At 39.8% G+C, this 17,405-nt stretch overlaps 1 protein-coding gene across 1 annotated transcript in view; it reads right to left on the bottom strand.

Moving 5' to 3' along the window:
* cdkal1 (CDK5 regulatory subunit associated protein 1-like 1) overlaps positions 1–17,405 on the bottom strand; it is a 209,470-nt gene that overhangs the window by 121,057 nt on the left and 71,008 nt on the right. Inside the window, exon 7 of the mRNA XM_086037970.1 lies at positions 13,806–13,926. Within this exon, the coding sequence (XP_085894096.1) occupies positions 13,806–13,926 (121 nt within the window). The remainder of the gene's footprint in view (positions 1–13,805; positions 13,927–17,405) is intronic.

Here is a 17,405-nt window from a genome sequence, read left to right as displayed (position 1 = left end):
TGTGATTCTTTCTGAATCCCTAATTCTGAGTAATATAGTTCACACTACATTATTTTAATTTCAGCTTTCCTCTAGCCCAGGTACGTGTACAGTACGTGCATTTGCAACACAGACCAGTATTTTTGTTAGGGGTGGGTACAAGTTTGATGCTAGTTTCACGCCCGGATCTCAATCAGAGAGTACTACAGTGGAACCTTTGAGCGTTGTTGAGCGTCCCTGAGTTTGCACAATTGGATTTTGAAGAAACCTCATTGTATCCAACTTGTACACAGCCAAGAAATCGAAACTGAGTTACTTCAAAATATCCGATACAGTTCAGATACAGATTTTATCAAAGAGATCATGAAATGGCTATTTCCACTAATTCTATACTGAAGGGCTTTTGGAGGGTTGGGGGGCTGGTTCCTCATCCATCCTGGGGCACATTGTATTTGACCTTAGTTGTACAACTGACATTTAAAATTGTATAAATTTGTCTTCAGAGCCAAAACTGCTACAGATTAGAGTACAATATTTGGCTTGCTACTGGTGCTTTCTTTTATCTCTTATTTTTAATAGCCCTTCTTAATAGCATCAGCACCATCTGGAAATAAATGGAAAAAAAAAACGTATTCCAAAGTTTATTTAAATCACGCTTTTCTAATGCATTGTTTGAAAAAGCACTTTAAGAAGCAGTGAGAGATTAACACAACAGTGCTTCAGTAATCCTTTAGAACTACAAACTACAAGCACGGCGGCATGTCACCAAAGGCAAGAAATTGAGTCGAAAAATAGTTGTGTTTTAATCTGTCTATCCCTGCCACTCTATGCGTTGCTTATCCCAGTTGAGGGCACTAAAGATGGCAGCTAGGTCACATAACCTCGATGTGGAGAAAACAGAGACAGATGGGACCCAGCAAACACTCGCGCACAGACATACACCACAGCCAGCGCCACCACCGGGGGGTCCATCCATCTTAATGTGATCAGGCCCAGCTGAGTGGATCACACCAACATTAATCTCAAGAGACAGTGGTCACTTGCTTAAAGGGACGGTGGGGCCGGATGGCCATGTTTTCACTAACAAGTTCATTTTATATATTTTTTGATCGGGAAAATGAAGAGTTGTTATTTTCGATTTCATCAATAAATTTGGGAGAAATTAGGAACTAAGTAACTCCATGAATAACGCCCCTTGATAATGAGGACAATGGCCGCGCCCCCTACCGTTCAATCCATGTTCGGTCGGAGTCACGGGAGGAACCAAACTCTCAATTGGAAATCATTGTACTTTCATTGCTTATAACGTCCAAAAACGGCGATCAATTGGCACCAAAATGTATGTGGACATCCCTACTAATGCCCACTTCAACATATCAAAAGGATTAACCTCTCCGTGGCTTATTTAAGTGAGAATGAGGAAACGTGGAAGTGAGCAGAGCTACATAGATTTAGGCTGGGATGAGCGCACATTGCTTCTTCGCTTTAAAAAAAAAAAAAAAAAAAGACACTGCTTCTTTGCTGATGACGGTTAGGACGGGCGAGGCATTAAACACCAGTCAGGATATTTACAGAGACTGAAGTGGGAATGAGTAGACGTGCACACTTATTTGGATGAGGAATGGCCCCAGTTTTTCGACCTACAACACGCCATCCAATTTGGAATGTAAACAGCCGAAAAGGGCCGTTGCAATGCGGCCACACTCGGTTGTGGAGTCAGAATTGCTGGAATAGTTTTGTTCGCTGAACATTGACGCTTGTTCAATGAGGGCTTACCTCACCCAGTGGCAGCTGCAAGTGGTGTCGGACGCGACTGCTTGGGAGGCATTCCCGCGACATGAAGATCGACGCAGGCTGGACGCAAAGTAAGGAGCTAATGTTGTTGTGCTAACACCTTTTGTTTTAACGACCTGAAGCTAGTTGTTGCTATTAGCCGTCCTATTATCCTACCTTTACCCGGGGAGGGAAGAGGGGGGCGTAAAGCTCCAATCTGTCTGCTGCTGCTGCAAGCCGCCGTCTCCCTCCTGAGAGTTGACACTAGTTTAGTGTTGCTAAATGTCAGAAATATAACCAGTCGGGGTTCGTGTGCACATACATGCTCTTGTCCGCCTCAGCTTATGTAAGTGGAGGAGCAATCACCACGGTATTTTTGATTTTGTGGAGGTGATCATGATGAGATCAAGTTTTATGTCAATAAATCCAAACTATTGTGCAGAACACTTTTATACTTTCACAGGTTGAAGTGGACAAGAGTAGCGATGTGCCTTTGCATTTTGGTGGCGATCGGTCGCCGTTTTAGACAACAGAACTGTCAAAGCGAGCAATATTACCACGCTTGCCTTCCTCCCGTGAGGTAGACTGCTGAGACTATAAACATAACATAAGCCACGCCCCCAAAAAGGTTGGGGCAATATCTTGTAAATCTAATCACAAAAAAAGACCTTAAATCACTACAGAGTCTTTTGGGGGGGCACTTTAGTACTGAGGTCATTTTTACATGCAATGTTAAGCTCATTTAAGTGTCCCTTTAACTGTGTGTGTGTGTGGGTGGGGGGTGGGGGGGCGTGGGTGCGTGCATATGTATCAATTCTGCGTATGTGCGTATGTGACTGTCAGCGTGCTGTTGCTGAACATTGGTCCAATATCACGACAACGCATTAGCAGATTCCATATCCCCATCACTCCAAACAAAGTGTGACAACTAGTCAGCACTCATACAAAAAAACTTTGGAGCAGAGTCACAGCATTCCCCGTATAAATACAGATGCCTGCCATGTATTTAAAGTTTGTTGAGCCCGAGTGAGAACCAGTTTTAATTTTAAAACGCAATTCCTGTCAAAATCTATATGACAGCAAAAATAAATGCTTATATATTGTTTACCCCATTCTCAACGAGATTTCCTCCGTTGTTTCTCACTATACCCCCTTCTGTTTCCTACTGGCTAATTAAACCACAAAGGTAGCTGTAGCACTTGACAACTGTGTAGTTTCATCAGTGTGTTACAATGAGAGGGGCTTCCTCCCCAGTGTGTCTGGGGCTGGTTCGTGCCTGCGTGTGCGTGGGTGTGTGTACGTGTGTGTTAAAAGCACTATTGTGTTGCAGTCTTGAAAAAGAAAGCCCTGTGGTTTCTCTATACATTTGTAAACCTCCCTTGACGTGCACACGCATTCTCACACACACACACACACACACACGCACCCCCCCCACACACACACACACTCACACACAAAGAAGCCGTTTCCTTTAGAGGGACTCCCTTGTGCAGCATCTTAAAGACACAGACTGGGAGACAGTTAAGCAGGAAAAGGTTTTCTCAATGATAAGCACTTAGGTTTTGCACATTAATTAGAAAACTGCTCCATGCATAAACAAATCGGGCCGTGTGTGCATGTGTCTTAGTGCGTTGACGGGGTTTGGACGGTGCCAGCTTGAGAACGCAATTATCAAAACAAAGCTGAGACTGCTAGGGAAAATCGGCGAGTTTTTGAATTGTAAAGCAGGGTTATTCAATGCACTTATTGTTCAAGCTGAGATAGGGTGGAGTGGGTAAATGAGCAAACAAAACCTTAAACTGCCATTATATGAGCGAACAAAGCTCAGCTCTGCGAGTGTACAGTTAGTCACCGCAAGTCAAAGTTGGGAGTCAAAGAAAACAGCGCCGCTCAATTTGTATGCACAATAATCATGCTTTTTTTTGGTCTTGAAAAAAGGCCACAAAGTAAAAGGTTCCAGACCTTTGGGGATCATTAATGGCAGCAATGTTCAACAGTGTTATTACTAATACATCGGATATGTACGCGAAAAACAATGTGGCCCTGCTCAGTTGTTTTCTTTTTTGCCAAAAAGGATCTCGGCTCAAGGTATAAATGCTGAGAAATATACATGCACAAGGTTCCCTCACAGTTCCCATAATAGAATTTGTGTTTGCTTTTGTTGAATCTGTACACACGCATGCACCCTGAGCCAACTGCCTTTCTGCGTTTGGTGTGCGTCTGTCAAATACAGCAACGCTCACAATTTATTCAATCAAGTCTTTGTACTTGAATTTAGTCACGCCGGCAAGTCAAACGATTGCATGTGAATTTGACAAAAGGTCACAAGATGACCTTAGAGATCTTTAACTACTACACAAGTATTGCTTGTTGTTTTGGCTGGCAGAGAAGGGAGCACGTGCACGGTTCGTATGTGAGAGACCACAACCTCATGTCAACACGGGACCTCTGAGTGTTTTCATAACTTCTTGTTTTGACTGTAGGCAGACCTCGAGACTGTGTTTTCACTAGATCAGTCAGGTCATTGTTACAGGACAAAAATGGTGTTTGTGCACAATGAAATCACCAGTGATTCTGATGAAATATTGCGACTCATTAAATGGGTTATTTAGTTGAGATTTGACTTCAGATGTGTGATAGCTTACATTCACCACTATTGATTTGGAAAATATGTATCATGGACACAAAGTGGAACGTGTCAAATCCAATGACCCCGCAAAAGGCTTCGGTCAAACCGCTGTCGGGCAACACCTCAGTGCATTTTGCAAAACGTCAATTTGGTCAATATCTACATATTAACTATACACAAGCATTTTGATTTTTATTTGACTTTAGCATGGTTTTTGCATGGCGAATGATGTATGACAACTGTGTTTAGTCTTTATGTGATGAGAATTGCCTTCCAGGGACAAGCAGTAACATTCCACACATTTGCAACCATGTCCGTATTCATTATGCAGCACCACAGTTGAGGATAAGTGCACAATTAGTTTCATTATGCTGCAACTAACTTTGTTTTACTTGAACAGCCATTAAAAAGCGCTTTGCATGAAGTCAGGAACCATCCCCTTCACTTCCCTAAATTCTATGCATCAGTCACGTCAATGCTGATCTATGTTTTTTTAAGTTTTATCATACAGTAGTTAACTTTTTTTTTTTAAAGCGTAAGTCAACCTAAACATATTTTTTTCAAGAATATGTTCTATGCAAGCCCCTTAGTTGAAACAGGGCATTCTGATAAATATTGCGTTTGTGGAATAAGTGTTAATCCACTCGTTTTAAGCCATCTCTGGGGGCGGCCATTTTGTCTTCTGTCGACTGAAAATGACATCACAACTGCTCACAACGACCAATCATGGCTCAGATTCATAAAACAGGTCAACCGTGATTGGTCGTTGTGAGTAGTTGTGATGTCATTTTCAGTCGACAGAAGACAAAATGGCCGCCCCCCAGAGATGGCTAAAAACAAGTGCATTTTGCTGCTTAACTTATATTCCACAAATGCTAAATTAATCAGAATGCCCTGTTTCAACAAGTGGGCCTGCTGGCAACATTCTTGAAAAAAATATGTTTGGGTTGACTTCCACTTCCCATGGTAAAATTTTTTATGATGGTTTCAATCATGGAATTGTTTTGTTGAATTTCTATTATTTTCTATGGGGAAAAACTGTTTCTGCATCCAAACAAATCAGAGGCGACCAAAATGAATGGGTTTGGCAATCTTGAGTAAACAGCCAAGTATGAGCCTTGCAAAATGTGGATTTTTTTTCCCCCATTCTAGAAGTAACACAACAATATCACAAACATTGTTGTGTTGCAATGTGCACATTGTCACCCACATTCAACAGCGTTTAAAGCAATCACATATCTCCCACCGATGGTTAACTCAATCATGATTTACATGTATTGCTCTGCCCCAGAACCTGCTTTCCTGGATATCATAGTACATGAAATCATTAAGTTAAAAGGAGAAATAGACTTGCGAAAGAAAGAGATGATCTGAGAGGTAACAATGAACTCTACATACGGATTACAAAGATTTGCCGGATACAATGATGACATTTGCTTCTATTCAGGTAAAGGGAAAAGCGACCTATAGCGTTAAGCTTTTTTCATGCTTCTTTATGGATTTGAAAAAGATAGCCTGTCGCACTTCCCATACCTGCCTGTTGTTATTGACACTTATAATGTCAAACAAATAAAAAAATAAATAAAACCAAATACAATGCAATGATACACATTTTCTATTCACATAATAATACTAATATTAATTCATGACAACACACATATTCTATCACTAACTGGCAATAATTCACCAACATGGGAGATTATGCGGAAAGAAGCCCATCGTGTTCTGCACTGCATTTGTCACTCTTACTGTACGTCTCTTTGGTATCATGTGAGGTGAGCTGAAACAAAAAAAGGTAACGCGAGAATCCTACAGACCACTGCATCTTCCAAGAGAATCAAAATCATAATTTTACGACATAAAAAGCAGTCAAGCTTTGTCTGACTTTGCTGGATGACTTGTGAAATGTGCAAGCTGTGAAAAAAATTGTAGTCCCTGTTGGGACAGCCACACATCAACAACAACCATCTCACTGAAACCTAAATCACGATAGCCTCACTGCTGCTTGTCGACTCACCGCTCGGACTGAAAACAGTAAGTCCGAATGTATGCTCATTATTCAAAAGGAACCGCCACAGTCGATTCCACTGTGACGTCCAGAGTTGTTGAAGTCAACTTGCCAAGGGAGTGCTGACGTCAAATGAACAAGTTCACAACTTTGAGCTCACTGGGGAAATGTCAACACGTGGAGGGGAAACATGAAAAACCTGGTGGATTCAAATACTCTGAAACACAATCTGTCGTTTGGATGTGTGTGTGCCTATGTAAAGCGTGTTTTCCTGTGACACGCTGGTGTTAATTCGGTTACTCGGGGGTTCTGTAGCGTAATGTCTTGTAATGACATACAATCTCATTTTGTCCAAGGAGACACATCAATCTTTTGGATTTACTGCAGGGAGCACAGGCCCTCCTGGTCTCCTAGTGATTGAGGGAGCTTGTCGTTTGTGTGTGCCTGTGTGTCGAACATGCATTTGTGTGTTTGTGTGTTAAACAGTGGGAAAGAGGGAAATGGAATAATATGTTCAGACCAGTGGAGCTGAAAACTACCCATACATTGGTTTGATAAACATCAGGAAGGCCACTGTGGTGCACTGCCAGAGGAGGTGGAGGTGTGTGACACAATCTACTTTTGTGTGTTGCTCTTGGGTCAAAATATATAAATAAAGGAGAATTTATTTGTGGGCTTCTTTGTGTATGTGTGACAGAAAACATGCTAGATCCAAATGTAATGTGATTCTGTCGACATTGTGCATGCATGCATTGTCAGTCTCTCACACAGGAGATCAGAAACTACTGTGTAAACACCCATTTGTGGTTATGTTTGTCAACTTTTTATTAAGAGCCTATTTTATCGGCATGAAAACACTTTGACATGAGTGCCAACAAATCCGAAGCATGTCAATATAAGAGTCTACTCTTGTCCTTGGCTTTGTATGCTGTTTTAGGACAGCAGACCAAAAAGAGAGGAGAACGCCAATGATGAGCGACAAACATAAAGAAATATGTTACAGCTGAACTGTCAAACAGTAGTTTATTGATGCTTTTGAGATGAAGGAATAGTCACTTAAGTCTGAAAAGAATATGAACTCTGCTACAAGATCTTCCATCTTAGGTTCCCAAACTTTTATAATAAACTTTTAGGAAAGCTGTAACACTAAATTGTGAAACTGAAAGAAGAGGTAGTGAGCTCCAAATAGAAAACAGGCCAAACAGAAACGGACGACAGAGCTGATATGTTGCTATCCCAAAACGTTAACTGTAATTGTGCATTAAAGTAAGATATCTAAATTGCTAACTGTCATACAAGTGTAAAAATCAGTTTATTCGTACATTAAATACAAAAATATAAAATCTGAAAATGTAACATTTGACTGTATGGAGAAGAGGAAAGAGAGTATTTCTAAAGGCAATTGACTTCATGTATCAGGCTTGCAAACTTTGTTTTAAAAATTAAAACAAGGGTAAAAGGTTTGAACTCTACATTATAGTTGTGTAGTCACAGCTAATTCTGATGGCACAGCAATTAATCTACCGAAGGAAAATTACTGCATGTACTTGCAAGATGCATCTCTTCCCCATGAATATTATTGGTGTTGACTCATTGTACTGAGCAGCTCCAATAGCATTTTCTTATGCTGCAAGAACTTCCATTTAAGCTTTGATGGTCATTATGACACCTCTTCCCTTTGCCATTACCCTCACAGAAAAACATACACACACACACACACACACAAAAAAAACATTACATTATGCAAGGCAGTGCTTTGACCTCTGAATTGTTGTGCAACTTCTTCCATAAAGTATTATGTTAATGATTATTGATTAATTGATTGAACATACAAACACAAAGCAATAAAAAAATAAAAGATGAAAGAAAGGAAAATATCATGTATAGATGTCTTAGTTCAGCACAGTTTACATGTTCAAAAGGAGTAGGAAAAAGTACAAAACCCTATCTAGCTCTACCCCTTGTTCTCTGTAAATTATTACTCATATGTTAATACTAGTAGGTTATTAATATACAGTAATGTATCCCAAAATAAAAGCAAACACTAATTATGACGACATGACAACAAATTTGAGGAGCTACTGTCTTGTGTGCAAGGAGAAATATTTCAATGATCGAGTTTGTGTTTCTATTATCTGGCTGTTCTTGTGACACGAGAGCTAAAATGAGGGCAAGAAATACCTCTGCAGCATACGAGGTCAAACTGCTATTGTTTCAACTACTTCAGTTTTGTTTGAAGGTAATAATTCTGTGTAGTGGCTGTGGTTTCAAGGGGAGTTGTAACCCTGGGCCTCCGACTCTAACGATTTATTGTTTTTCCTCAGCATGTCCATGTCTGTGACCCCAAACTTACCCCTTTCAGCTGGCTAAAGCTGTTAACGTTACACCTTGGTCACAATGCTTAACACACATCTATGTTAAGGTCAGCGGCAAGGTTGATAAGACCCATTATTGTACTTTGTCGACCCGGAGAGTGGACGGAGAACTTGTGGCGGCCAGAAGGAAATCACAGGAAACTTGCAAGCGAACACACTTGTGGGGCCTGATGACCTAAGACAAACATTTTGAAAAATCGACTCAATGTTGGACACAAACACTTCACAGCACGTCTCTGGGCTTTATTTACACAGCAAATGCATGCTTGTGTGTATTTTGGCACGGCAATTATTTTTGCAATATATAATTGAAGGATTACGCAGCAATAAATGGAGGGAGAGAAATGAGTCCAACTATTGCAGAATGTGCACAAAACACAAATCCGCAGGTCGATAAAAAGCTTTCTGATAAAGGGATGGTTACAGTACTGTTACTGCCAAGGAGATCAGTGTCTAGTAAGTGTTATAGTGGCAGGAGGTTGGATGAAAAACGGTCTGAAAAGAGGCAAATGCGCAAAAGCCTAATAGATAAAATCTCATTAAGGCTCAAAGGTTATATTTTTTACTCCTGTGAATAGCAAGCCAATAGCGCTAAGTAAGAAAAAATGCAACCCCTTTTACTGTAGCAGAATATAAAAACATAAAGAAGTGTGATGTTAAATCCTCAGTAGATCGACTAAATGGTAGGTACCCCTCTGTTAATGAAAGAAAAAAAATGGTCAGTGAAGTAACTTGAAACTGACAAAAGTAGGAAAAATGGACAATTCTGGCAATGCTTTTGAATTGTTGGTTCAACAGAATCATTTTTAAAAGTAAACTAAGGAGACAATCTTGGACAAAACTGATGGTACTTCTAGAAAAGATTAAAAATTATTTGACCATTGCTACATGCTCAACTGAGGTGTGTACTTTAATTTGCATCACGCGTCTTCAAACTTGTAATTGATGAATCTGCCTGTTTTAAGTGTGCCAAGAAGTAACTGTTCTGTTTGCTGACATGGTGTGAATAAATGAACACTGAGCATGAATGGACCACAGCATTAGAAGGGGACAGAGTGAGATTCAATAGACGTTGAAAGTTGACCAAGGGAATCACCTTTACTCCAAATGAGAGAAAATATCCTGCCTGCCCATCTACCTGTGTGCCTGGAGGACATAAATAATGACGCAAGTTCTTGGTTTTACTGTAAAAGGCACAATATCAGACAAGACTTTAGCATTGTAATAGCAATGTGAGAGATGATTACCACCAAAAATGTAACTAAATAGAGAGAAGGGAAGGGACACATAATGAAGTGAAATGAGCTAGAACTCTGGAACAAATGGTCTTTTTTTTATGCCTGGAGTCCAATGGCAATGGTTCACACAAACAAACAGAGCAACACACACGCATTTAATGACCCATTCTGACTGAGTGGCTGTAAATTCCTGGTTTATGATGCTAAAGCATCCCAATTCAGCTTGCTCACAAAGGGACTTTTGTTGATGCTGAAAACATACATACACTCACACACACACACACGCACCCTCAGATAAACACAGTAAGAAGAACCCTTAGAGAACCCTAGGGCCAGACACACACACATGTAGAAAACCACCATCTTGGCTAATAGCATCAAGTGTTCTAAAACTGGGACACAAAACAGAGCATTAGAAAGACAAGTGCAGTCTTTTGGGGGCGGGGGGGTGTTTAGTCAGCTATCTGAGCAGTGAACTCTACCCTCGGGCACATTTATTGGCAAAAATGAGCAATGGCGAGAACAACATGAAAAAACAACACTAACTGTATTTGCAAACTTGAAGGGGAAGTCAAACCAAACACCTTTTTTTCGAGAATATGTTCTATGCAGGGCCACTAGTTGAAACAAGGCATTTTGCAAAATATTGCGTTTGCGGAATAAGAGTTAATCCACCTGTTTTAGCCATTTCTCAGGCCGGCCATTTTGTCACTTGAAATGAATTTAGTGGGTGGGGGGAAGCTACCGGTAATCTAATTTGGATTTACTAGGTGCAAATAATATTAATATGCAACTTAATGAAAGTCATATTGTGAATAATTTGGAACACAGAATTAAATTTCCATTAAGTTGCCCAATGTGTAAAAACTACAGTGCAAACTACACCATGGAGCTGTCATGAAGATCGGTGTACTTAAAGTAAAGGTGACATAACAACGGTTTCAGCAGATAGACTTACAATTAAAATGCAAAAATTGTAAACAAATAAGGAAAATAACTTACTGTAACATTATACATGCTATGACTAGGTATGAAAACAAATGAATACACTATAGTTAAAATTGATCTCTGACCAACAAGTAGGCATCTGAAATCAACAAGAGCGTTAGATGTCTAAAATGTTGTTTAGCCAAAAAGAAGCTTGCAGAAAGTCCGTATCAGATAAATGCCAATATAAATTGTTGTTGTAGATAGTGATGCATTTAATTAATGCCTTTCCACGTTCTCCGAGAGGCATTGCCATTTGATGATCTGATACGTATCTTGATATATTTCAAAGTGGAATGATTCAATTCAGATCGATTTGACGCACTCTCATCTTTTAAATCAAATAAACGATTTTCCAATTCAAATCGGTGTTTGTTACACCCAACCTAATAAATAGTTACGTTTTCCACACCAACTCAGGCTGGTACAGTGCTAAACAAGCCTTGTTGCAAACAGATGAATCCTGCTCAAATGAGAGTTGAAAGGCTTTATAAGACAACCACAACAGTCCAGTTGTGATCACTATACTATCAAAAAAAAAAAAAAAAAAACTTAAGAAAAAAAAAAAAGTAATTTTGTCAACTACAAAAAAAAACGCCACACGCTATGACATCGAGATAAGAAAATGAAAGGGCCACATTTAATTTGGATAATGTCACCTAATACAAACATTTCCCACAAAATGGTTTCAATGGACCTCTATGAGTTTAAACATGATATTATATCATAGTCTTTCATAAGCAATGTGTGAGAACATAACTGCAACTTCTAATGGGTTTATCATGCATTTCTGAGAATTGTATTCTCATTAAAGTAATATGTTTCAGGACATGTAAAGGTAACATGGATCATTTTTAAGAAACTACCATTTTTGACATCACTGTACTAACAAACTGTAGATGAATACGGAAATGTTTGATGCTTGAGCATGGCTTCAATGTAACATTTGTCTAAAAGAAAAAAGACCAACAATGACTCTTGTCAATTTTCCAAAATTCTCTTTGGAGGCAAGAGGCAGCACAAGTTGGGTCTGCTCTGCATTTGCGTGTCGCACAAAGATCTCTCTTGTTTTGTCCATGAACAAATGTCACCAATGATGTCACTACTTCAGAGGGGGATTTAAAATGGATTATCTAAAAACAGAGCATATAAAGAACACACTGTCTCTCTCACATATAATTTTATATCAGCAGAGCCTGGTCAAATTAGGGAGACCAATGACTGACCAAATTACACAAAGCAGATGTTCTGCATGGATTTGCAGCAACTATTCATGTTATCCACAGCCTATTAAAAAAAACTTGCAGTAAAAAAATAAAAACAAGAGGATTTGTGTGTCGCCGCGATGACCCCTTAAAGCGAAAATCGAATAAAATAATGTACACGTACTTACTCCAGAAAGCAAAAACAGCAATATTTGACATGATTCAAGCTCTGAATTATACATTACATACAGTTTGACATTGATAGTAATGTGCTGTAGATGGAAAATGTTCTTGTGCTGCATCAATGTCACACTCTTAATAACAACAATGCCTTGCTCTCTGGTGTTTAGACAGTAATAAATTTAAGTCCAGAACCCAAGGGCAGGTAAGAGTGCTATAGTCTGCGACTTCTATTATAATGGATACGAGACTAAATATTTAGATAATGCATAAAGTCACAAGACCACTAAAAGGAATTGTGTGATAAAAGATCAAATTGGCAGAACAAAATTCAAAAAAACCAAAGCAAACAAACATTGTGTTTAAAATATGTTTAGTTTGTTGCTTTGTGATGAGGATCATTAATGTATGGACCTTGAAGACGTGCACCAGAATGACTGATGGATTATCATCAGTCAGGGTCAAGCACAATGGAATTAGTCTGCACAAACCCCTGTTAAGTAGCCCAACGAGAATATAGGGCATGGTTTGTAGATTCGTAAACAACATGAAATTAGCTCATAAAATGTTGCTGTATGTGCGTGCTTGCAGAAGTGGTTAGGTTGTTAGAGTTTACCATTTTGAATACATTCCGGTCTTAATGATTATATTACAAGACCTTTTCCGGTCCATACTTCAAAAGAAATTAAGTCCAGTAAAGCAACGCCTTGGCAGCAATACAGAAAAAAAAATACTTAAAATGTTTATAAATAAAGCAAATTTAAAAGAAAAAAAAGTGAGTTGAGCACAAAATCCTTATGATAGCTTTAATCCCAATAAACACATATGCATTAGGAACATTCCACTGTCTTTAGAAGTGTATCAAATTTGGACTGCATTTTCGTCCTAGGATACCAATTCAAAGGTACCAGAATTTGGTCGACTTCATGGAACACAGGGAAGACGTTCTCAGAAAGGGTGGTAAAATAGTGTCAATAAATACAGGAATTCACAAGAAAGCAACACCTTTTAAAATTGAGTGAATATGGTAAATGACTTTTTAAAGAAATACAGAGACTGCTACTTGTGAACAGCTTCATATTATTATTTTTTTTCTTCTCCCTGTAGATATACTGTAGTTCTCTTCATGTTTTCATTTGTAATACAATGTGCAATGTCACTGACGCAATGCAGCTACCAGGAGGAATTTGAGCTTTACACATTTTGTCAAATGCACGGCTATGATTGTTAACAACTATAAATTGTGGGTTCCGATTACTGTACAATGGTTGTACCTACGTCAGATGTTACGTAACACAGACAGACAAAGTAAACTGAGGACGTTAGAAGGCTGCATAATTTCTGTTCTCTCAAGCTCCAAACCACATACGCACTATCAGGATCAATGCTGGATAATACTGTGTACTGTGTTGTATATCCTTTGTGTCTTACCCTGTGTTAATGGAGATGATTTCAATTAGAGGGTTTTTCCTAATCTTCGGAAGATCCAGTCTGGCTCCCCCTAGCCTCCGTCCTCCATCTTTCTTCTGGCCCAAAAGACGAACTGAGTGACCTGAATAAAAGAATCCAAAGGTTAGATGTGAATTACAGCAATAGTCACCCCGCGGCCTTCTCAAACATTGCTGGTTTGTTTGGTTATTTTTGATCAGTCAAAGTTGCGTCATTTCAAATGGAACACATTAACAGCTGCCACATGTGGCGGAGTGGCCGAACACAAGTGAAATGGACGCCCGCAAAAAAAAAAAAAAAAATCAGTTGGCGACTCTTCATCGAACACCAAGACATTGAGCACCACATTACATGACATGACTGCAATGGAAAACAGAGACCCTGCATTGGGTTACTGTATTATTTTTTTCATTGAACCAAAAAAAAACATAGCATGCTTGTCCAAGAAGAATGAGATAGCCACAAAGACAAAAAACAAACAAGAATAAGGTGTGTGGCTATTTTTGACAGGCTGTTGGCAATGATCAATTCACTGTCTGCACTTTAGGCAACACAGACTCACCGTGCTTTGAGTTCTAGCCTCAGGAGCATATCGCTGACAACGGGCCAAAACCTTGTAAACCTTTTCAGGGGACACCAACATGGCAAGTTTGTTCAAACATTAGCATTGCAATGTGAAAGAGAGCAAGCCATTATCAACACTTTAGATTGGTTAGTAATGTGTAAAAAGTAACATTCACCACACACAAAAAATTCACCAAAATTTGACTCATGAGGTCTTGGGCCTGATGCCAGCGACATGAAATGATAAATATAGTTTTGTATTATTGTGAAACAGAATAATAATTCTGTCCTTAAATCCTTAAAATAAGGATTTTTTTTTTTTTTTTTTTTTTTTTTTGCGGAAAGCTCATGTGCATTTTGTAAAGGCAGTTACAACGAATCGGCCACTTACAAAAACTAGTTGCCGAACCCCGCAACCTGCGGAAAAGCTCTATTCGGCTTAACGTGAAAATACAAACACATTTTTATTTAAATAAATGGATTCTGCACACAGAGCGACCATAAACGACAAAATGGATGAAGCTCTCCCTATACAAGGGGAGAAAATAAAAATTCATAACTGAGTCAAATAGTTAAATGTCAGTGATGCTGAACCTTTATTGTGTAGAAATGGGATGCTGCGGTCTCCTCTCTCTAACCTTCTAATAGCCTTATAGAAAGCACGATATGTGTGAGATGGAGGCGCTGAGGGATGGAATTGTCTCACTGTTTCCATCCGCTTTACATGAGTCTCCGGGGAGGGTGGGCTCAGGGCAGGAAGCATGGCTATCATTGGTAGATAAAAATTACTATCTGCCCCGGAGGAGTACAAAGAGCCAATCGGTGAGGCGTGACTGGTCGTAATATCCCAGTACAAGTGGGAAAATGAGAAAACTCCACTCATGGAAGAAGGGCTGGGTGCACATTTGGCTTTCTTTCAGCTAGCTACTGTATCGGTTTCGCTAAAAAGGTGTTTGAGGATGTAGTGCGTTGTTTTTTCTCCTCGGTTATTTTTGTTTGCTAGTCCCGATCAGTTCTTTGATCGAGTAAGTCAGATCATCAATACATTTTCAGGACAGCAGAATTCCTCTGTGCAAATGAGAAGAAATCCTTTAATCTTGCCAATTGAATGCCACTGGCTAGCTTACTACATCTTGTCTGAGTGGGCAAAACTGAACAGTTTACTGAACACTTCTCATCAAAAAATACAGTACACAGTTTAGTGGGCTCAATGATACGATAAACATATTCTCTATGCTCACTAACTGTGTTAGTCTTTCCCACCCTTCAAATGTCCTTGCTTTTTCTCCTTTGTTCACATCTCTATAAATATGGCTTGACGCAAGCCATCCACTCATAAATGCCTCCTATAAGGTGATGGTGAAGACGGGAAAGAAAGAATAGATAGAAGGCAAGAAGATGAATTCCTCACAGATGAAAGCTCTACACGATGGCCGGATGGATGGCTGGATCACAGCGGTAGGGGCTAAAAGGATGACCTTTTGGCCTACGGTTGATATCTCATAAGTGGCGGGTCCCCTGTTTGATTGGAAGGCATCAGCGGGGCGGGGAACGGTGGAAATAACGGACAAAGGTGGCTGATGAAGAGGAGAACAGGGGTTTAATGTTTAACGGTCATCTTGTCACTGTAATGGGCCAAGCAACACCTACAATCGTATGGACCAGCGTGAATAACCGAGCAATGCCGGATAAATTAACTTTATGGGATATGGCTTTGAAGTGCATCAAAGTATACTGTACATAAAAACACATTCTTATAAAACCAAGGGATTGCTGTCAAGCACCAAAGCTGGTGCTTGACATCAATACGCCTCTGAACAGCTTTTGGTGTTGATAAGAGGTCGCTCAGCATGAAAAGAATGTGTTTACAATATCATTCTGAATTCCATTTTAAATCGGTGTGAAAGGGTCAACTTTGTTTCTGTCCCTGACATGTCTATTCTTATGCTTGATCTTATTTTTAGCACGGAACACCATAACAGTTTGTTTATCCTGGTGAAATATGGATCATGAGGTCAGATTGATGCTACATAGCCCCTGATCTCTAGCTAAGTAGATGCATTAGCCCATCTAACCTCGTGGGCCCCAATTTCTAGCATACACACACACACACACATACACACTGAATCTAACCAGTTTCTAAAAAAAAAAAAAACATCGGTGAAATTGTATCATCTGAGGCAATACTGTAACCTCAACTAGAGGAGATCAATATTGGAACAACAATAGAAACTCGGAAACAGCTCTACAGAGGATATAGCATCTGACATATCATGACATCAGTGAAAATCAAAAAATTGTTTGCATGGGGGTCAGCACGGTGGTCGACTGGTTAGCATGTCCGCCTCACAGTTCAGAGGTCGGGGGTTTGATCCCGGCTCCGGCCTCCCTGTGTGGAGTTTGCCTGTTCTCCCCGTGCCTGCGTGGGTTACCTCCGGTTTCCTCCCATATTCCAAAAACATGCATGGTAAGTTGATTGGACACTCTAAATTGCCCCTAGGTGTGATTGTGAGTGCGGATGTTTGTCTTGGTGTGCCCTGCGATTGGCTGGCAACCAATTTAGGGTGTCCCCCGCATACTGCCCGAAGACAGTTGGGATAGGCTCCAGCACGCCTGCGACTCTTGTGAGGATAAGCGGTATGGATAATGAATGAATGAATGAATGTTTGCATGGAACAAAATCTGTTTTACAGGGATATGTGCCCTTGCCACCAAGCAGATCGATGGAGAAATTGGTACATTTTTTATCTATTTATTTATTTTATGATATAGGTTTCTTTTTTTTTGGGGGGGGGGGACATTAGTAACCTAAACTCAATGTATGTACAAACAGGAAGAAACAGCAACTCTGTCCAAAGGTTATGTATGCTCAGAGTACCTTTTTGACTGCCAATTTGGCTTTACTCTCCCAGAATTTCAGCCCTTACAAGTCAACTATTTACTCTTTTAACTAAAGGGATCATCCGGCCGGGATGGTCCAATTTTCCCAAACGAGCTCAATTTATGTTTTTTTTTTCT

The sequence above is a fragment of the Filicampus tigris genome, chromosome 8 (assembly GCF_054856515.1).
Source record: "Filicampus tigris isolate MCC_2025a chromosome 8, RoL_Ftig_1.0, whole genome shotgun sequence".
NCBI lineage: Eukaryota > Metazoa > Chordata > Actinopteri > Syngnathiformes > Syngnathidae > Filicampus > Filicampus tigris.
The sequence above is the reverse complement of the archived record's forward strand: the minus strand, read 5'-3'. Positions and strand labels throughout refer to the sequence as shown.